Genomic DNA, 22,289 nt, shown 5'->3' with positions numbered 1-22,289 from the left:
ACTCTGATTGGCTTATTGAATGATACGCCCAAAACACACCCATGACTAATTCACAGAGTAAGTCCAACCCTTTTAGACTCTCCGCCATGGCGCACAGTCTGAAAACGCCTGTCTAACTAGCAAGTGACTGGGACACGCCCATGCGCTGCATGCCTGGCGCTTTGCGTTTTAGACCATCTAAATAGGGCCCCCAGTCTCATTTACTAGCCCAGTATGGCTACGCATTATTTGACAAATAAAGGCCTGTCTCAATTAGAAGCCTGGTCTGGTTGCCAAGTAGTTCATTTTTATTTAAGTTCTTTGGATGTATAAATCTGGATTGTTGGCATGCCACCACCTAACATTAGTTAGCTGTTTAGATCGCACATACAAATATAAACATTAAACTTGTGTCAATATGGACATGCTACATATAATTTTCTTGGTTCAGTTCATTTTACTGAAACCATGAGTACCAGAGAAGACTGTAATTCATTTAGAATTCCCAGCATGATGAAGGCAACTCCCTTCCTCTGAAGCTGTCAGAATGTCAGAGTATGTATCCATTCCTCGATCACCCGGTAAGTTACTGGCAGTCCTTTAGACCGTAAGGGTCCACTGATCAAAAGAACTAAAAGTGTTTTTCAAAAAAAATAATCCAGGTTAGGAATATTGTTTTAATAGTATAAATAATATGTTTGTCAGTATGATGTATGCTGTGAAACAAATGTCATAATATAACATATACTTAATATGTTATTTGAGGCCTAATTTAAAATTAATATTCATACTGGTTTCAAATACACAAATTTATCATATTTCTCATCTTTCCTGAGCAACAGTTTTGTGTCAAAGGAATTAAAAGCCTGTCCCAAAGAAGCCTGTTGAGTTTAGTGACTTAAGCAAATAATAGCCTGGGCTTCTAATTAAAGTTTTACGCTAATTATCTTGATTATTATTACCTTTGTGAAAACTTTGATTGTTCTTGCTTTACAGGAATCTACTGTAAAGGAATGTTTGACATGTTTGTGTGTTGGCCCCATTCATCTCCTGGGAATGTGTCAGTCCCCTGTCCTTCTTACTTACCATGGATCAGCAAGGGTAATGTTATGTTTTACCACTTCACCTCAGAAACAACTAATGTATGAGGTCTCAAATTTGAAAATAACAAAAACAAAAAAAAGACGTCATTGAAGCTTTAGGCCCGTTTCCACTGAAGAAGTTCCCGGTACTATTTGGGGGGCAGGAACTACTACAGGAACGTCCTCTTGCTCGGCTCTCTCAACCGCCGTGTCTCCACTGAGAGAGCGGAGTACGAGGAAGGTTCCTGTAAAGTTACGGGCTCTGGATGTGACGTAATCGTTGCGCGACCATTTTGACCGGGGCGACGTAGGGACGTTGTTAGCTGTTAGCCGATAGCGGTGTCTGTAATAACTCAGTAAATGGCCCGTGAAAAAAACATTTTTTCCAGCGGATGTCTTAGTTACAACATGATTGAGCTAACTGGAGTAGTTTCATGTCGTATCCGACAACGGGAGGCTTTTAACAGATGCTGTTGTGAGCTGTCCCTGTCAGCTGCAGCCACTACTGATGCTTTCCAGACATCGTGATTTCCCATAACTGAATAAATACCACACATAGCAACACAAAACTGCTTTGCTAGCTCAATCATGTTGTAACTAAGATATCCGCTGGAAAGAATATTTTTTTCACGGGCCATTTAGTGAGTTTTTTTTACATGGCGGCGGAAGCTATATGAACGAGCTAACCCTCGTCTGCTGAGTTTTAAAAATGCCGGCTATTTTGTAGCTTTCTGTTCACGTCACATCCCTCCTTGAGTATATCCAATCAGCACCAAGTAAACCCCAAGCCCCAGCCAGGAGTCTTTCGGGGCCGTTCTGAGTACCTACCCCGAGGCAGGGACTTGTTTAGCCCCTGTAAAAGTTCCGGAACTCTGTCCTTAGGGGGTGGTTCCTGCGGTGGAGACACGCACCAACGGCCCCGGCCCCGTAAAATTACCCCTTAGTTCCTGCGGTGGAAACGGGCCTTTTGACTTTTTACATGAATGGCTCCTTGTAGGAGTCAATCACAAGACATACTGATGTATGAACCTGCTAAATGATCCAGTGTTTAACAGAGCTGTTTAAACATTTAATTGCACAGTTATTCTTCAAATGTGAAACAGTAGTCTGCCATTGGCCATGGTAACAGCAACTATTGAGCAGAGCTCAATTCAGTCTGCTTCCTCTTACTGATTTTGAACCCTAATGGGGGGCAATGTCAGTCAGTAAGGCAACCAATAGGTTGACATTTGTTGAAAGGCAAAGGCAATTATGTTCCCCAGGGTGAATTAGAATCACTGTGGTAATCATTATTTAAATCTAGTGCCATCGTCTAGCGAGGATTTTAATTTGCCTAATACCATGGTTAATGACCAAATACCTGCAAATACATGTAACTGTAAGTAAATTGACATAATGACATTAGCATTTAGCTCAGAACAGCAGACACTCCAAATGGAACAGACTGAATACTTGAAATTCTTGAATAACTTCAGTAAATCAAAACTACCAAGAGTTAGCAGCCAATGACGGTAGAAACAATCAGTAAATGAGGTTTTTCAACAATTGTGAATATTTGCAATTACAAGAGGTCCTTGGGCATACAAACACAATTGTGCACAAAACATATGAGGCTGGTTCGGTAGTTTAGGAGGTTAGCTGCATTGAATCTCCGCTAAGGCCTGGTGGAGAGAATGAAGTTTTAATCACCCTACAAGAAATGGCTATATTCATCCAATTTGTGATTTAGCTGCATTATAATGTAACAAACAACAAGAATGATATCTCTCCTCTCATCTGACTGCAGTGACAGAAGAAACCATGCAAATAACAATGTGTCTTTCACTTACCTGCAGAGGTCTCCAGGAAGGCACACCGTGAATGCTTGGAAAATGGAAGGTGGCGACAGAGGGAGAATTCTACTGAGCCCTGGAGGGATGACTCAGAATGTAAAGAGGACCATTACTTCAAAGACAAGGTACGGAGAAGAGTGCAAAATACAATCTCTGCTCCCCCTAAGTGTTGGAGCTGAAAACACCTCCTTTTATTAGAAACATCTGAAGAGGTGTTGTTATTTCCTCCATCATACTTTATGTGTGTGCATATGTATGTGTGTGCAGGAGAAGGAATTGCTTCGCCAGACAGCCCTCAGAGTCATCTCTGTCATTGGCTATTCCCTGTCCCTGTTCTCTCTCACACTGGCTACTCTTCTGATGGGCATGTTAAGGTCAGTGGAAGGTGGTGATGATTGTTATACAATCAAATAATACATTTTGTGTGGAGAAACAGCAGATAAAGGATAGTTCTGCTGTATTAAAAGTTCAATATTATTTGCAAATTTTTGGTCCTCATTTCTCTCAATTATGATAGCATTGCTCAGCAAAGTAATTACTGAGATCTGAAAAATGGTGGCAACAACATCTGACAGGTCAACAGATTAGAGCTGTTAGGTGACTGGAGGTGGCTGATGTAGTGTGAGCGTGAAGTTTTACTTCCAGTTCACACATTATCATCATCTTGCTATCATGTTTGATTTGTATAGTAATACCACCCAAACACACCAACTAAGTCCATGGGTTCATGTTGACAATGATCCCTCACTGCGTAAGAAACAGTTTGTGCGCATATACTAGGGCAAGAACATTGGGTCAAACAGGAAGTCGGTCTGTAAACTGTGGGAATAATGTTATGGTTTGTCTTAATAATCTCAATAGAGATTTATTTAAATCCTGTCTTATGTCTTATGACTGCTTCCTTACCCCTACTTGGTTTTAGAAATGTCACCATGCTCCCAGATTTTCGGAATTAATTTGATGAGTAAAATGTAGCAATAAAACTTATGGTCAAAACTACAGAGACCTATGTTGTGATAACTGGAATGAGCCCTTGGGATTTGTACCTGTTTTTAAGGTGTTACATTAGATGCTTATTGACCAAATCAAATATGGTATTGGTAGCTAAAAATTGTTCAATTTGCCACTGTAATGAAAAAGAACAAAAATACTCGTTTCATATTGGCAACTTCAAGGTGCCTATATGCACCTTTCTTTTAAAATAAAATTGCCAGTATTTGTAAATGTATTTAATTATTTTGAAAAGTTCTGTATATAACTTCATACATGTATTATTCTTTGTTTTATTACTAATGGGTGAACAGGTTGCCAACAGAAAGCAAACACCAACCACAACACAGAGTCTACATGTGCTGTGGTTACATACATGTTATAGTGGCAGGGGGTCTGAACTTGGACTGCCTTCTCCATAACCCCAAGCAAAGAGGTTATAATGCCAAGAGGCAACACTAACATTCTTTTTGCACAACAGCCACAAGAGGGTGCACTTACAGCATTGCTGCCATTTTGGATGAAATAGTGCTCCTGTTGAAGCTACTCTTACCTTTCTTGCATTTCACACAGGGGCAAAAATCCAATTTCATAGTTGGGGGGGGACAATAAACAGTAAAATTTTAGAGAATAATTCCAGGAGGGGGACAAGGAAAAAAAGTTGTAGCCTGTCTTTTATACAGCATCTTTTACCGCAATTTCATGCTTTAATCTAAGCAGAGTGAATGTCTATACTAACTAAACTAAAACTAAAACTAAACATTTCCTGCAATTAAACTGGTAAAGTGGTTTATAAACAGTGTGCTGTGAGATCTGCCGCTGCTCACCTCACAACCGTGCATAATAGTCACGCGTAATGACCGCTCCTCGTCTGCACGTCTTTCATGTTTGTCTCACTGACAGGTGGAGAGCCTACAGACAGGTACCCATACGAGCTGCTCCGCCACAACCGTGCGTAATAGTCACGCGTAATGACTGCTCCATGTCAGTTAGACTGCACGTCATTCATGTTTGTCTCACTGACAGGTGGAGAGCCTACAGACAGGTACCCATTGCTCCGCCACTGACTGCTCTTGTCCTGTCCTCTCCCTCTTCTTTCTCTCCTGTCCGCTCTGACTATCACTAAACTCTGAGCTTAATCATTAGCTTTTAGCTTAGCAGCACTCATAATTGAGTAGGCTTTTGAACAATGCAGGAGAAATGTTGCAGACAGTTTATATTATCAGCCTGGGCCTGGGGCTTGTTGTAACAGTAAATGGGATGTGTTGTAACTTGTGTAAGTTAAACTGTGTCTGTGTGAGTGAACACCTTACCCTGCGATGCGCGATGTGGACAGCGGTTCCAGCCACACGCTGCTACTGCTGCCAAGCAGCCCCGCCCGTTGGAAAGAGTGTGGGATATAACACTACTAGGAATAGGAGGGGGGGACTAAATCTTTTAAGATTTAAATAGCACATTATTGCGCGATTATAATGAGCACCGCTTACATTGTGCTTTTAATAAATACTACTGCATTGTTCAAAAATTATTAATTGTGTCTAAAATGATTCTATGGGGGTACAGCTTTACTGAAGGGGGAGTCATGTCCCCCCTGTCCCCCCCGGGATTTCCACCCCTGATTTCACACAGCACTTTGAAAAAATTATACAACTCCCGCCTCCCTCCAAACTCCCATCCCCCTCTGCCTGCAACTCCACCTCCCTCCAAAGGCCTACTCCCCCCTCCTCCATTACGTCCTCATTACGTCTATGATAGATGTAGTTGTTGGCAAGGTAACGTTAGATACACGGAAGAGGAGAGTGAGTGTAAGACGCCAACAGAACAGTAGAAGAGAAGAGGAGTAAAACAAGCTTCTGATTGCTAACGTTAGCCATTAGCAACTGGATGCTGTGTTGTCATATAGCGTTATATGTTATATTAGAAGCAAACTAAACATAACGTTACCTGTCCTGGACAGTCAAACGCAACCCCCGGAGTTTTGGAACTTATCCGGGATCAGTGATGACTGATGAGTTTTATGATATAACGTAAATGCTAACGTTAGATACTGCTGGTGACTGGCAACAAACAAGAAAGATAATACAGAGGCTCAGGCTACGTTAGGCTACAGGAGACTAATCGTCAGCAACTGGATGCTGTGTTGTCATATATAACGTTATAGCCTATGTTACATTAAAGGCAAACTAAAAATACCTGTCCAACAGAAACTCTGCAACCGTCTCGTCCCTTTTTAGCTCAGGATGAAGCTGCATCAGTCTTCGCCATTGCTTGAAAGCAGAGCCGATGTTGACCCGAGTTTTGGCCCTTCCAGCATGGAGTTTTCTCTCTTAGTGTTAGCTTTTTCTGCTATATTCTTTCTTTTGCCAACTGATTTCCCTGTTGAAGTGGCTGGAGGTGGAAGCGGTGGTCTGCATTTGTCTGCCATTGTTAAGGAAGGTTTATATCCACAAGCGTCCCTGTTACTAGCCTACTTGTCTCACATTTGGTCCGAATGCAATGATGGGTTAGAGTTTTCTTAGAACCATATGAGAATAGTACAATTATGAGTTTTTATCTCTGGTGGAATTCACTTACATTTTAGCGTGCCATCAGCTTATTAATAGCATTTTAACCTAAACAAAGAAAAGTGTAAAATTTACAGAAAGGTAAGTGTCGCTTTAATATCAGAGTAAAAGCATAAAGCAACAGGTATGTCCGTAATGAAATAAACACAGGCGGTTTCCCTCAATTAACCACTGAAATGATCAGAGTAGGCATTCAGTGCTGGCCTTTCACTGGTTTCAATTATTAACAAAAAGATGGAATATATTTTATATATCCTTTACCAAATCCTTTAACAAACTACAGGCTTTAGCATAGACCTCAATATAGGTAAAAGTCAGACTTAGACTGCATTTGCCTCAAAGAGACAAAAGGGTAAAAAAATTGCAAGAAATATTTTTTTCAGTTCAAAATACAGCTGACAAATGTCTGTGACCCTTCCTCTCCTCCTTCAATCAATAACAGTATCAGTTTACGCTCACAGCACATTAACTGGGTGAAAGATACACAGACACATCATCATTTTGTCATAAAATAATCCTCTCCAGTTCTGATCTATTCAACCCAGAAAACGAACTAAATAATAAATTAAACAGCCTGTTAAAACTAATACTAATACTATGAATTCTCTCTTTTTTTGGCACATCTATGAGCATGGGAGCTCATTCATTTTTAGTAAAACAAAATTTAAACAAATTCTTCTATAAGATACATTCCCCTCACACATGGGTGAAGGATAGGCTATATAGAGTCTACATTGTCACTTTAAAGTTAATAAATCCTCACCAGCTCCTTTGAGCTGATAGGAGACGAAACACTAGACTAGTGCTCACATTGCTATTCGGCAAGCTAATATCTGTCATGCCAAGTTAGTGGTATTATTCTGACAGTTGCTGCCACTGTTTTATGAAGTTTATTTAGGAATCTGGTCATAGTGTGATGATATGATTTGTAAGGGGGATTTGCATTTTGCTTAAAGGCCCAGACGCACCAAACCAACATCAAAGAACTAGTGGAGACGAAGGCTGACTGTTGTGTCGCCTTATGTCGCTTGTGTTTCAGCTTCAAGTTGCACTTGAGCACACCACAGAGACTACAACCAATGGCCAATGAGCACATATGCTCAGTGCCTACGTGAGAGGGAATAACTCCATAGCAGCAGACAGCGGTAGTCTAAATTTGTCATTCAAAAAGGAAAACCAGAAAACCGACAGGATGGATTCAAGATGCTAGTTAGCCAGTTAACAACACAACTGTATCTTGAAAGAACAAATGGTATTTACCGTATGCTAAAATAACACAATACCATTCTGAGAGCTCGATGGGTAAAAAATGTAATTTTAACTGATATAAAATATTTTTTTTCGTTCTCACACCCTATTGATATTAGCCCTACATTTACTTTCCTCACTCCTGTTTATCTTCTCGTGCACTGAGCTGACCTGCCAGTCAGAGTGATTTCATTTACCTATGTGCTCCACCACCAATTCAATATGTTGATTCAGCCAAAAAAAAAAAAAAAGCCAACAAGGGTCGACTAGTGCAAACAGTGCCTGAGTGGGGCGACAGACACTTTCCAACAGCCCGACATTGACTATCGGCCAACTGTTGGCGTGCTGTGTCAGGGCCATAAGAAATGAGCTGTTTGTTTTGGTGTTAACTCTCACTCCTATGTTGTTTGCTTGTTGCATTGGATCATGGTGTGAATATATATAGAAAAATGTTATTTATGGTGGAGGAAGAGTTATACATTTTCCCCCAGTCAATCAGGAGGCTCATGAAAAAGTATTTGTAACTTCCCTGACAAATGGCTTATGAGGAATAATGCAATGCAGTGTATGTTAGATAACTAAACTTAGCACAATAACTAAACTTAGCACAAAAAGTAAGGAAATTTGTGTTTGGTGGATTATTTCTTTGTTGTAACAATGCTTCTTGGCAATAAATCTTTAAAACAAAAAATAAATCTGCGACACAGCCTTGATCTTATAGCGCTCTCCCTCCATCCTCATCCTTTACGGTTGGCCTTAGACCAGAACCGTGGCACCTCTCTCCATCCTAGCCCTGCTCTCCCTGCCTGGACTCTGCCAACGATCTCATGGTGTTGCAGCCTTGACAGCACAGTCGACCTCAGTTTGAGCGTTCCACCTCCGGCTGGTAAGAACCTTGGCATTTGCATTCCTTACTGACTGGTCAGTGGACTCTCTTAGCTCAAGAACCAGCCTGGTCTTCTCTTGCATGTAGCCCAACCTGATGGACTGCAGTGGCAGCTGCAGAATGTTCTTCCCGAAGAGGCCCATTTCGGAGAGACACTGTGGCAGCCCCAGCCACTTTCAGATGAATGAGTTGGCTTTTCCATCCATCTTACTGGTAGTGGATGAGGGGATCTCACTCATTTTCAGCGGGCACATCACCCTCCTGTAGAGTGTGAACTGGTAGCACCAGACCTTGTACTTCCCAGGGAGTTGGCTTTGATCTATTCTTGCTAGGCCGTCCGAGAGCTGCTTCATGACGGTTCTCCCCATCTGTTTGTCGGACAGTTCTGCAGTATACTGCCTCCCCAGGCTTTAAATGGGTTGCTCAGACAGGAACGTGATTTTCTCTCCCCCAACGACAAAGATGGTGTTGTCGTCTGAGAGACAGGCTACGGGATTTAGGGGGATTGATCTTCATTCTTGCCCACGACATCAACTCATCCATCCTTTTCAGCAGTCTTGATGTACATGCTGCTGTCTGGAGGAGGCTGGTGACGTAGTCCATATAGCTAATCAGTGGGGGTAGCCTCTGACCAGAAGGTAATTTGATCCCTCCAACCATCTGTCTTGCTCCTATGAGGATTATCTCAAAGGCTGCCACAAATAGGATTGGGGAGATGGCACACCCCATAGGGAATCCCACTTCTAGCTGCTGCCACCCGGTGGTGAAATCCTGGAGGGCAAAGCACATCTGCAGATCACTTAAAGGAATACTCTGACGATTTGGGAGTTATGCCCTTTCCTATCATTTTCATAGTGAGACAACATGATCGATATCTTTTTTGTGTCTGTACGTCCAGTGGCTGGGTCTCAGCGGTTAGCGTTGCGGCTTAGCTTAAGAAATACAATTGAAGTCTATAGGGGGTCAGTAGCCTGCTCGGTAAAAGTGAACAAATAAACATTACAGAAACCCTGAAGCTGGCATTTCTGCTCGTGCATTTAAAATAAACATGTTTAAACATTAATTCGAAAAACAAGAGTCCTTTTTAGTCGTTTTAGAAGAAGTTTGATACACAGAATTATAGTGTGTTTACATCCTGCGCTGTGATCCATGGAGGCATACACCGGTGAGCAGGCACAGGCACAGACGTAGCCTGTAAACAAAACTCAGTTGTTTATTTAGCTTAACGATATCTCTGGACTATAGTAGCTGTAATGGACGACTTTGAACGCGATTTTGACGAGTTTCTTGTAGCGGACACAGATCCAAAGCCATACCTGTTTGAGCCAGAGTATACAGATGAGGAACTCCAGGTGATGGATGGTGAGCGGGCGAGAAGAGAGGCTGAATCCTCTGAAGCGGCGGAACAGCAAGGGGCCGAGGGGAGACGGAGGTCAGGGGAGGATTGGTGGTGTAGCTGCGGGGCTTGCCAACCTATGCCTACGGAGGTGGAATCATTTTGCACAGAATGGGATTTGGGATTTGGGAGTGAGTAATATCACTTTATAATGCACATTTACAGTGCCTTTTCATCTAGCCTTTAGGTTTGCCTTGAATGTTTTTGCAAGTTGCAATAATACATTTACGAGGCATGATCGTCCGTGTCGTCTCTTTGTTTGCTTTTACTGAGTGACCTAGCGTACCTGTCCCAGAGCCAGCTGCAGCTGTTGCTCACCGGTGTATCCCTCTGCGCAGGGCGTGAACCCACTCTTGTTCTGTGTATCAAACTTCTTCAAAAATGACTAAAAAGGACTCTCGTTTTTCGAATTAATGTTTAAAACATGTTTATTTTAAATGCACGTGCAGAAATGCCTGTTTCAGGGTTTCTGTAACGTTTATTTGTTCACTTTTACTGAGCAGGGTACTGACCCCCTATAGACTTCAATTGTATTCACTAAGCTAAGCCGCAATGCTAACCGCTGAGACCCAGCCACTGGACGTATAGACATAAAACAGATATCGATCATGTTGTCTCAATATGAAAATGATAGAGAAAGGGCATAACTCCCAAATCGTCGGAGTATTCTTTTGAGTAACCTGCTACCAGGTTCTTGATACAGAAGGGCATGTAGAAGAACTCCATGGCGTAGTTGATCAGCTGGTGTGGGACTGCTCCATACGCATTGGCAAGGTCGTGTCAGATGAGATGCAGGTCTTCTCCTGTCTGGCCTTCAGGATCTGGTCCCAAATCAACATAGAGTACTCTACACACCCTGGAAAGCCTGGGACTCCCACCGTCTGGCAGTTGGTGTTGATGTAGCCATTCTCTAGCAGGTAGGTGGTCATCCTTCTGGCCAGTACTGAGAAGAAGATCTTTCCTTCTACATTCAGTAGGGCGATGTTTCTGAATTGGCCCACGTCTTTTAGAGTTTGTTTCCTTTGGGATGAAGACCGTCAGGCAGTTCTCATTAGGTACCACAGCAGCTCTAGTACCTTGGGACAGTTCTTATAGAGCTTGTAGAGGACTCCATTGGGGCCTGGTGCTGATAAGGACCTTGCCTTCTTCACGACTTCACTGAGCTTGGGGGGCTTGATGTTGAACTCGGCTGTCGGTGGTGCAGGCTGAGGCATGTACTCCTGTTGTTCCTAAAGGGACGTTCCTTAACGGATCACTGTACTGCCTCTTGGCGTGCTGTTCCAGTTGCTCCCTGATGGTTTCGAGCTTCCTGCTCTTCTTCTCCTCCAGCAGTTGTCTGGCGTGCTTGAATGGATCCTTGAAGAAACTGGCTCGTGCTTTTTGCTTCTTTTTGCTGTGCTTACAGATGCGTTCAGCTCTGCAAAACCTGGATAGCCTTTGCCTGACCTCCTCCCACAGGGCTTTCAGACCCTCTTTCTCTGTCTGCGTTGCCTTCCTCCAGTTCTTTGCACTAGTTGGAGGATTTCCTTCTCCCTCCTTCCCTTCTCTCTTAGGGTGGTCCTCTGTTTGGGGGTAACTTCCCCAAACCTGTCCTTGCAGGTCTGGTATATGATGTCTCCAATCAGCTTAAGCTTGGGTTCAACCCCTCCATGCAATGATCCCTCAAGTGTCTTGATCAGGTCTGTATCCAATGTGCGCCATGCCTCTGCGAGGAGGATAGAGTTCGGTCCCAGACTGTGGAGATATGGGATTGCCACTGGTTGCAGAATCGATATCTCTCTGCATTGAGATTGCCTCCAATGATGACAAGCCTTGTTTTTCCAGTGAGGGAGATGCCACCCCACACCATTACACTGCTTCAACCAAAAGATGTTACTCTATCGGTGCAGCAATCAGCAAAGCGTTCTCTGTATCTTCTCCACATTTTGACCCTACGATCCAACTGCCGTAAGCAGAATCTGGACTCATCGCTGTGCATAACTTTCCTCCACATGTTCAGGTTCCAGTGCACTTGTTGCCAACACCAGCGCAAACAGCCCTGACAGTGAAGGGCAGTCATGGCAGGCCTCCTGGCAGCCCTATGAGACCGGAGATTGCATGCAGCCTGAGCAGAGAGCCATCGGCCATATCGTCCTGTAAACCTTGACTGCAAATCTGTAGAAGACAGCCTACAGTTCCCAAGTGCTGACAGGATTAGGAAACAGCCTTCTTGGGGTGCCGTCTTTTTGGGACGCCCACTTCGCGGCCTGTCTCTGACATCCCTCGTTATATGGAACTTGGCCTTCAGTTTGCAGATGGTACTAGGGCTCACTCCAAATAATGCCGCAACTTGGTTTTGCGGAACACCAGCTTGAAGTTGCCCTATCGTACGGGCCCTATCCAGATCAGTCAAACGTGGCATGCCGATTCTTGGAGCAGACACCAACTGACCACTGCATGCCGATTCTTGGAGCAGACACCAACTGACCACTGTAGCAGGGCCCATGCTCACAGGTGCTGGGGGTACCAGAAGCTCAAAACAAGAGTCAATAGCAACAGCAAAAAAAAAAAGCTGTTTGGCATTGGCAGAGAAGATTTGGCAAATTTTTCATGGGTTGCAACCCACATTCTCAGCTCTTCTGCTCATCCCACAAATGCATGTTCCTTACAAATGTGGCACCATTTAAAGGGGAATAAACAGGCTTTCCAACAGTGTAAGATTTATTGCCAAGAAGCATTGTTAGAACAAAGAAATAATCTACCAAACACAAATTTCCTTACGTTTGTGCTTAGTTTATATTGCTTATCTAAATAAATTAAAATTGACTTACAAATATAGCATTGCACAAGGTTAGATGAGCCTACCCATTTACAGAATCATATTAGCATGGTGCCATCATGATATGAGCTATCAATCAATCATAATCAAAGTATTCATATTGCACATCAAACTTAGTAATGATAATCAACAGAAATGTAAGAGTATTATCGAAGTGGACATTTTATGTACCAAAAATGCTAGAGGGAGCTAGCCTAAGAGAAGACAAAAAACCATAAGGTCCTGCTCAAAATAAACGTCCAGCCTGAGTCAAATATATGCATACACTGATGCTGTACAAACTACTTCCAGCAGGGGGAGAAAAAACCAAACTAAAGGAAAATAAGTCCTGAGCAGGCAAAATGTAGTGCACCAGGCTTTGGGGCTAACTTTCATAGTGGCCAAACAGTGGAATTAAAACTTCCCGTTCACTCTTGATGCCCAAAGAAACTAGTCGAGATTGGAGTGAATCAATAAAGCAGTGAATCACACAATGTTTAATCTGTAACACAGTGTTCTTAGGGCTAATAAGATTGGTAATAATAACGATAGAGTCAATGAATGACTTGGCTGAGGTGAGGATACATGTGAAGAAGGAAATTAGACAACTCAACAAATACCACAGGAATATTCAACATACAAACATGCAGTATACCTTCATCCTGTGATTGATTTTTGGATAGCCTGATCTTCCAGACCTTTCATAACTCCATAACAATACAACTAGTTAAAACAATGAACACATTGCTTGACAAATAAATCAAACATAATTTACTAAAGGATAAGCCATTTTGTTTTTTATGAATTAAAATACACGTACACAGCTTTAAAAAAAAAATGCTAATATTGGTGTAAAATGATATGATGCATACCCTCATATAATGAATAACTTGGGGGCTGTCAGAAATCACTCCAGGCTAATATGCAATTATTTAAAAGGTATTTAAAGGTAAGCTTTATGTTTATTAATGTGAGCAATCACTTGTAGCAGCCCTGTACATTTTGTTCCTGGTGCTGATTTAAATGTCCACTTCCTCTTCTTTAAGTTACCCTTCAAAGATATTAGTCTAGATGATTTTAGTTCAGTGATCTCTATCTTTATATCTAAGGTTTAAAAACATTTTGGCAAATACTCACAGTGGTTCTACGCTTATGATTAGGCTAATGTCAGATGACACTAAATCAAGATAAGTCAAATCCATTTAAACAAAGATGACACACTCCCATTTTTCACTGTGTCCAAGCAATCTCCCTAAGCAGTCCTTGGGAAAGAGTTTTGAGCACACTCTCATGTCGGATCTGAGATAATCTGACAATGGATGTTATTGTTGGGGTAAGCTAACATTATGTTGCAAATTTAGAAGCTAGCTTAGCTATCTCATTACATTGCCTGAAAATAAGGTCCTGTACTTAACTTAGCAATCAGGTGTGCGGGTTACTCAGAAATTGATGGAAAGAAACACCTTGATCAGACTCCCACCATTTGCTTTATAAAATAATGGATGTAAGTGTCATGATGTCACCCACTGGTTTGTGGACTCTCATTCTGAAGTTCTGATTTTTTTTTCACCATCTTGGTTTTTTGGAGTCCATAGTGTTCATATTTAGGCAAGAGGATGGAGCTGTGGAGGAGCGAGAGGTGGCTCTGACTCAGACTGTAGAAACGCCTCGTTTGAAATTAGCCATAGAGACTAAAACTGTTTTTTTGTACCAGATTTTATATATATTTATCTCTGCAGTAAAGCTGGGCATGGTAACATGGGGTTCTGTGGGGACATGGGAAAATGATAAATACATAAATACATTTGAAAATTAATAAATATATTTAAAGAAAAGAATCAAAATAAACTAAGGTAAATTAAAAAAAAAACATTATATAAGAATAATAGAAATTAATAAAAAATAAAAAAGGAAAACTAAATACCAAAGTTAATAAATAGGAAAATCAGTACAAAGATAAATAAATAAAGACACAAATTAAAACAGAGATATTAATTAATGTCACATTTGATCAATGAAGTAATAAACTACTTTTATTTTTTATATTATTTTTGATATGTTTCATGGCATATTAATACATTTATCAAATCATTTATTTATTTTTGATTTTGGCAGCTTCCATCCTCCACATGGAACAGATTCACTAGCTTAACCGCTACCAATGATGTGCATTGTCTCACAGTAATGTGAGATAACCCACTACAAGACTATTATAATCAGCATTACTTACAAATGCCATTATAAAAATCCAGGAAACATGTATGGACCTTAATCATTTTGCATTATATCTTATGTCATGCCATAATGACTATTTAACAGTTACAAAGGAAGTATAAATCAATGCCTTCTTCAAACTGCTCCTGTGTCTGCTCACCAGGAAGCTACACTGTACCAGGAACTACATTCACATGAATCTATTTGTGTCATTCATCCTGAGAGCCATGGCTGTCATCTCGAAGGAAATCATATTATACATCATGTACTCTAAGCTACCCAAAGATGACCCAGGATGGAACTCCTACTCAAGCTCTCCGGTACAAAAAAGTACTGTCTTAGTATTCACACATCAGCAGATCTTTGAGAATGGGGCCTTTCTGATTCTATTCTAGGTGAAACCTGGGTAGATAATAAAGCACTGCTTAACCAAAGCAGTTTATATCACCTAAACTACTTGTAACATTAATTTAACATGTCTCTCAACAGATAGCGTTGTTGTGTAAACTCTCCAAAGTGTGCATGGAATACTTTGTGGCTTGTAACTACTTCTGGCTCTTGGTGGAGGCCATTTTCCTCCACATGCTGCTCTTCACAGCTGTGCTAACCAAGAGATGTTTGCTGAAGAAATACATGCTTCTAGGATGGGGTAAACCATGAATTAATGTTCTATGTGTGTGTGTGTGTGTGTGTGTGTGTGTGTGTGTGTGTGTGTAATTATACACAATTTATAAATTAATCATTGATTAATTTGAGTTTGATGATAAATTGTTCCATCTTATGTTCTGGTTATTTTTCAGGAACACCTATTTTGTTTGTAACACCATGGACAGTGGTCAAGATTTTATATGAAAACACAGAGTGAGTGTTTAATTGCATACCTCTGAAGGAAGGAGGACGCACAACTCCAATGTTTCCAGTCATGATGGGTGCAAGTTGCAGAGATATTCCAAAGAAACTAGTAGGCAACAGTACTCACAAAAGACTAAAGTCAAAATCTATGTTTTAATAGGGCAACACACGGCCAAACAAAATGCTGTCATTTTGTTTGGCCGTGTGTTGCCCTATTAAAACATAGATAAACATAGGCCGAAACGCGTCTGTACGCGTTTCGGCCTAAGCCTTCTTCAGTGTATCAAACAGAGGCAAAGACACTGAATACTATATATACATAGGTAAAGTTCTGGCACCAATGACAGTGCAAGGTGTAATGAGAGGCAATGGAAACATATGTGTAGCAGCTGCAGCCAATGACAGGCTGACACAAGACAATTGCCAAGACGGATGCACAAGAATCAATACATGCAAACAGAAATATTCAAATACAGTGAAACATATAAGAACATCAAAATTATTAAGCTTCAGACTAGTTGAATGAGAAAAATGTTAGACAATAAGAAGGGGAGAATTAAAGTAACAGAAAAGAGCCTGAAAAGAGGTTTTTAAGTCACTGGATCTAACTCTGCTAGAGACTAAAAGAACCCCAGAAAAACAGTCTGAACCTATTACAAAGAACCTACACATCAATACTAAAAATATGGAGTAAGAAAAAGTTTTAAAATGATCACAGGGTTCTACTAATCAGTTGTATAATACTGAATAGTCTTAATAGTGGAGGGAACAGTAAACGCATTAATTAAGGTGAAAAAAGTCTCTGAAAAAGAGAGACATTTACATTCAAAAGGGGAATACAGGGGCTTCAAGGATTAGTAACTGTAAAATGTATAAAGACACTGAGTATAAATGTATCAAAAAAGAAGTCCTAATAAAAAGGGACAATATATCATAAAGTAGTCTAATGGTCAAAAAAGACAACAGGAAATCTCATCCTTACATGAAAGACAATTTTACAGGGACCAGTCAAAGGAAACAACTCAAAAGAAGTTTTTTATTTAAACCCCTAGGGCTCTCTGTTTATAAGATATATATCCATTTAGCTTCTCTTTGCAGTAACAGTTTGTTTCTTTTCCCACCTCTTTTAAGGGGCTGAATCATATCAATCCCCTGAAATGTGCAGACATCATGGCCAACAGAATTAAAATGTCTGGCGACAAGAGACGGATATTCTGTGCACTATGGATATTGTCAGTCTCTACACCAATGTACCACACACTGAAGGTTTAAAAGCTCTCACTCATTTTTTGTAGTCTAGAGAGTACCAGACACCCCCAACTGATTTCTTGGTAGATCTCACAAAGCTTGTTCTTACCAAAAATTATTTTAAATTTGAGGACTCTTTCTACCTGCAGTGTCAGGGCGTCAGTATGGGGAGTTTATGTTCTCCCAACTATGCCAATTTATTCATGGGCAAATTTGAGGATGACTATGTCTACAGGTGCAACCCTTATTTTTCTGCTGGTTCAGATTCATAGATGATATTTTTTGTATATTTTCAGGGACAGTGGAGGAGTTAACAGCCTTTCACACATAGCGCAATTCCTTTATGCCAACCATAAAATTCACATATTGTCAAGATTCTGTTTTTTTTGTCTATGTTCTTGTGAGAAAAACAGATCCTCTCAGCACCAGTGTTTTCAGAAAACCTACAGATAGAAATACTCTTATTATTATTATACTAGTTATCATCCTCCAGGTTTGAAGAAAAGTCAACTGCTGAGAGGAAAGAGAATCTGCAGCTCTGACAATACTTTTAATGAACAAGCGCATGAGATATGTGATTGTTTCAACAGTAAGGGTAATCACAATTCGGTGGTCCAAACCTGCTAAAGCTAAAGATGTTGATAGGAGTGGTTTATTGGCCTCTAAACCTCCCTCTAGAAGGGACTCAGAATTGGTTCTAGCCACCACCTTTTCTCCATTATCTTATGATATTAAGCAGGTTGTTTTGAAACCTCTCATAGGACATTATTTCCAAGCCCCGCCTATCTTTGCACATAAACGCGCCAAAAATATAAGAGACATTTTAGTCAAATCTGACCTCGACATTTTCTTTCTCCTTCTAACCTTCCTGGGGGTAATTTTCCTTGCTTTAATTGTGCCCAATGTAGTGCCATGATTAAATGGGACATTTTTCAATCAATCAATCAATCAATCAATTTTATTTATAAAGCCCAGTATCACAAATCACAATTTGCCTCAGAGGGCATACGACATCCCTCTGTCCTTAGGACCCTCTCAGTGGATAAAGAAAAACTCCCCAAAAAAACCCTTTTTAAAAAAAAATGGTAGAAACCTCAGGAAGAGCAACTGAGGAGGTATCCCTCTTCCAGGACGGACAGACGTGCAATAGGTGTCATACAGAACAGATCAACATGATAAATAAACAGTAATCCATATGACAAAATGAGACAGACAGAGAGACAAAGACAGAGAGTGATGCAGGACAGATGGTAATGACAGTAGCTTACAACAACATTAATTAAAGTAATAATATTATAATTCTAATTACGGCTATTGTGTTAAACAGTGTTCTGGTGGGATAATATGGCACTATGAGCTCTCTAAAATATGAAGGAGCCTGACCATTTAAAGCTTTGTACGTTAGGAGAAGGATTTTAAACTTAAATTCTGGATTTTACAGGGAGCCAGTGCAGAGAACCTAAAACAGGAGAAATATGATCTTGTTTCTTAGTTCCTGTTAGTACACGTGCCGCTACGTTCTGAATTAGCTGGAGAGTTTTAAAGACTTATTAGAGCTACCTGATAATAGGGAGTTACAGTAATCCAGCCTAGAGGTAAGAAAAGCGTGGACTAATTTTTCTGCATCTTTTTGGGTCAGGATAGGCCTATTAAGATAAGATAATATAAGATATACTTTATTGATCCCCCAGGGGGGAAATTCAAGTATCACAGCAGCAGAAGAAAAAATCAAAGGACATTAAATAAAAATAAAAGATTAAAGATAATAATAGATAAATAAAAGATAAAATAAAATTGCTACATCAATAAAATTGCTACATCAGATGAATAAAGTGACTATTTCATTTCTCACTTTGTCTGCCATTTTTTAAAGTGACAGGTGGCAGATAAAGTGTCATTATTGGACAAATGCAAGACAGGTCCGTTCAGAGTTAGATATAGCTTAAGCCAGACCGCTGTTGTACAGTCTGATGGCGGTGGGCACAAAGGAGCGTCTGAATCGTTCACTTCTGCACCTGGGTGGGATAATCCGCTGGCTGAATGAGCTGCCCATCAGCCACAGCTTGTCGTGTAGGGGGTGAGAAGGCTTGTCCAGGATTGCACAGATTTTGTCCTTCACCCTCCTCTCAGCCACTGTTTCTAGACTGTCCAGGTCCAGTCCCACAACAGAGCGGGCTTTCCTCACAAGCTCGTTGAGCCTGTTGACCTCACCAGTCTTAACTCCACCCCACCAGCACACTGGCAACCATAGATTGAAGGTCTTGAGGAGCCCACTACAGACACCAAACAATCTGAGTCTCCTCAGGAAGAACGTCCTGCTCTGTCCTTTCCTATAGAGGGCATCTGTGTTATGAGTCCAGTCCAGTTTATTGTTGATGTGGACCCCAAGGTACTTGTATGAGTCCACCATCTCCACCTCCTCGCCCTGGATGGTTACTGGGGCAGGTTGCCTCCGGTTCCTACGGTAGTCCACCACCACCTCCTTAGTCTTGCTGATGTCGAGTTGAAGGTGGTTTCGGTTGCTCCACGTGACAAAGTCCTCAATCAGTTCTCTGTACTCCTCCTCGTCATCATTGCTGATGCATCCGACTATAGAGGAGTCATCGGAAAACTTTTGGAGGTGGAAGGAACCAGAATTGAACCGGAAATCAGAGGTGTAGAGGGTGAAGAAGAATGGTGCCAGAACAGTTCCTTAGGGCACCCCGGTGTACTTGATACCACCTCAGATACGCAGCCATCCACCCTGACATACTGCGGCCGGCCCGTGAGGTAATCCAAAATCCAGGCAGTAATGTCCAGGTGAAGTTGCATATCCAGCAGCTTGTCTCTCAGGAGGCTGGGTTGAATGCTGTTGAAGGCACTGGAGAAGTCAAAGAATATGACTCTCACAGTGCTTCCAGCACTCTCCAAGTGAGACAGAGCCTTGTGAGTGAGGAAGATGATGGCATCCTCCACACCAATGTGCTGATGGTAAGCAAACTGCAGGGGGTCTAGGAAGGCAGAGAGCAGTGCCCTCGGGTGCTGGAGAACAAGCCTCTCAAATGTCTTCATGACATGTGACGATAGGATTGGGCCGATCACAGAACCTTGTGGAACTCCAAAACAAACTTTAGTACATAGAGATGATTCATCATTAACATGAACGAACTGAAAATGCGAAGATAAATAACATTTAAACCAGCTTAGTGCAGAACCTTTTGGGCCGATTAAATGTTCCAGTCTTTGTAGCAGAATTTGATGGTCAGTTGTGTCAAATGCTGCACTAAGATCTAATAAAACAAGTACATAGATTAATCCTTTGTCTGAAGCAATCAGAAGATCATTTGTAATTTTAACTAGTGCTGTCTCAGTGCTATAATGCACTCTAAATCCTGACTGAAATTCCTCAAATAAATTATTATCAAGGAGAAAATCACACAGCTGGTCTGCGACTACTTTCCCAAGGATCTTTGAAAGAAGGGGAAGATTAGATATTGGTCTATAGTTGGCTAACACCTCTGGACCCAAGGTGGGCTTTTTTAGGAGAGGTTTAATTACAGCTACCTTAAAAGACTGTGGTACATAGCCTGTTAATAAAGATATATTGATCATGTCTAATAAGTGAGTGTTAACTAAAGTTAAGACTTCCCTAAATAACCTAGTTGGGATGGGGTCTAAGAGACACGTTGATGATTTAGATGAAGAAATAATTGCGGTCAATTGTTGAAGAGAAATCGGGGAGAAGCTATCTAAATATATATTAGGTCTTACAGCTGTGTTTGAGGGCAGGAGGTCATGAATTTTGCCTCTAATAGTTATAATTTTGTCATTAAAAAGCTCATAAAATCATTACTGCTAAGGGCTAAAGGAATACAAGGCTCAATAGAGCTGTGACTCTTAGTCAGCCTGGCTACAGTGCTGAAAAGAAACCTGGGGTTGTTCTTATTTTCTTCTATTAAAGCTGAGTAATAGTTTGCTCTGGCATTGCGGAGGCCCCTCTTATACATTTTGAGACTTTGTTCCCAGACAAAGCGAGATTCTTCCAGTTTGGTTAATCTGCAATTCCTTTCAAATTTTCGTGATATTTGTTTTAATTTTCAGGTTTGAGAGTTGTACCAAGGAGCGAACTTTCTTTGCTTTGTTAACTCCTTTTTAAGAGGTGCTACAGAGTCGAGTGTTGTTTGCAGTGAGCCTACAGGGCTATCGACAAGATGGTCAATTCGGAAAAGTTTAAAGTCGGTACGGGAAACCTCTGTTACAGAAGGATATGGTTTTAAATTCAACATCGATGGAATCTTTGCCTTAAATTTTGCGACAGCACTATCTGATAAACATCTAGTATAGTAGCTGTTGCTGAGTGGCATGTAATTGAGTAGAAAGAAATCAAAAGTAATCAAATAATGATCTGATAGAGAGGGATTCTGTGGAAAGACTGTTAGGTTATCAATTTCAATTCCATACGTCAGAACTAGATCGAGGGTATGGTTAAACAATGAGTGGGTTTATGTGCACCCTGACTGAAGCCAATGGAGTCTAATAATGAGATAAACGCAGTAGCCAGGGAGTCATTATCAACATCAACATGAATGTTAAAATCACCTACAGTAATAACTTTATCTGATTTAAGAACTAAACTGGATAAAAACTCTGAGAATTCAGATACAAATACAGAATACGGGCCAGGAGCACAGTACACTATAACAAATAAAAGTGGCTGAGAGGTTTTCCAGGTCGGATGTAAAAGACTAAGAACAAGGCTTTCAAAGGAATTATAATCTAGTTTAGGTTAAGGGCTGATTAACAGACTAGAGTTAAAAATGGCTGCAACTCCCCCACCTCGGCCGCTGCCTTGAGGAATGTGGGTATTATTATGACTGGGAGGAGTGGATTCATTTAGATTGACATATTCATCTTGACACAGCCAGGTTTCAGTGAGGCTGAGTAAATCAATATGATTATCTGATATTAATTTGTTTACTAACACTGCTTTAGATGTTAGAGACCTGATATTTAACAGTCCACATTTAATCCTCCTGATTTGTCTTTCTGACACAGAAGAGGTTTTAATTTTTATTAGGTTGTTATGAACAACTCCGTTTAATTTTAGATTTAGATAATTTAGGTGGTCGGGGGACAGACACCATTTGTATAAAACTATGGGTGGGTAACTGCACTAGAAGCTCAGAGATACCTGTAAGACTGCGACTCTGATTCCTGGTCTC

General features: G+C 40.9%; 1 protein-coding gene and 1 long non-coding RNA gene across 11 annotated transcripts in view; one reads left to right on the top strand and one right to left on the bottom strand.

Annotated features, from left to right (window-relative positions):
- LOC126399933 (glucagon-like peptide 2 receptor) overlaps positions 1–22,289 on the top strand; it is a 346,627-nt gene that overhangs the window by 293,486 nt on the left and 30,852 nt on the right. For all 10 annotated transcript variants that reach the window (XM_050060279.1, XM_050060280.1, XM_050060282.1 and 7 more), the window contains 6 exons: positions 976–1,080; positions 2,897–3,018; positions 3,161–3,267; positions 15,152–15,308; positions 15,478–15,637; positions 15,789–15,849. In XM_050060279.1, the coding sequence (XP_049916236.1) occupies positions 976–1,080; positions 2,897–3,018; positions 3,161–3,267; positions 15,152–15,308; positions 15,478–15,637; positions 15,789–15,849 (712 nt within the window). The remainder of the gene's footprint in view (positions 1–975; positions 1,081–2,896; positions 3,019–3,160; positions 3,268–15,151; positions 15,309–15,477; positions 15,638–15,788; positions 15,850–22,289) is intronic.
- The window catches only part of LOC126399969 (uncharacterized), a 65,076-nt gene that overhangs the window by 25,312 nt on the left and 17,475 nt on the right, over positions 1–22,289 (bottom strand). The gene's annotated exons all lie outside the window — the stretch shown is intronic.

Source organism: Epinephelus moara, chromosome 13 (assembly GCF_006386435.1).
Source record: "Epinephelus moara isolate mb chromosome 13, YSFRI_EMoa_1.0, whole genome shotgun sequence".
Lineage (NCBI taxonomy): Eukaryota > Metazoa > Chordata > Actinopteri > Perciformes > Serranidae > Epinephelus > Epinephelus moara.
Note: the sequence above shows the minus strand (reverse complement) of the source record. Positions and strands in the feature narration are given on the sequence as shown.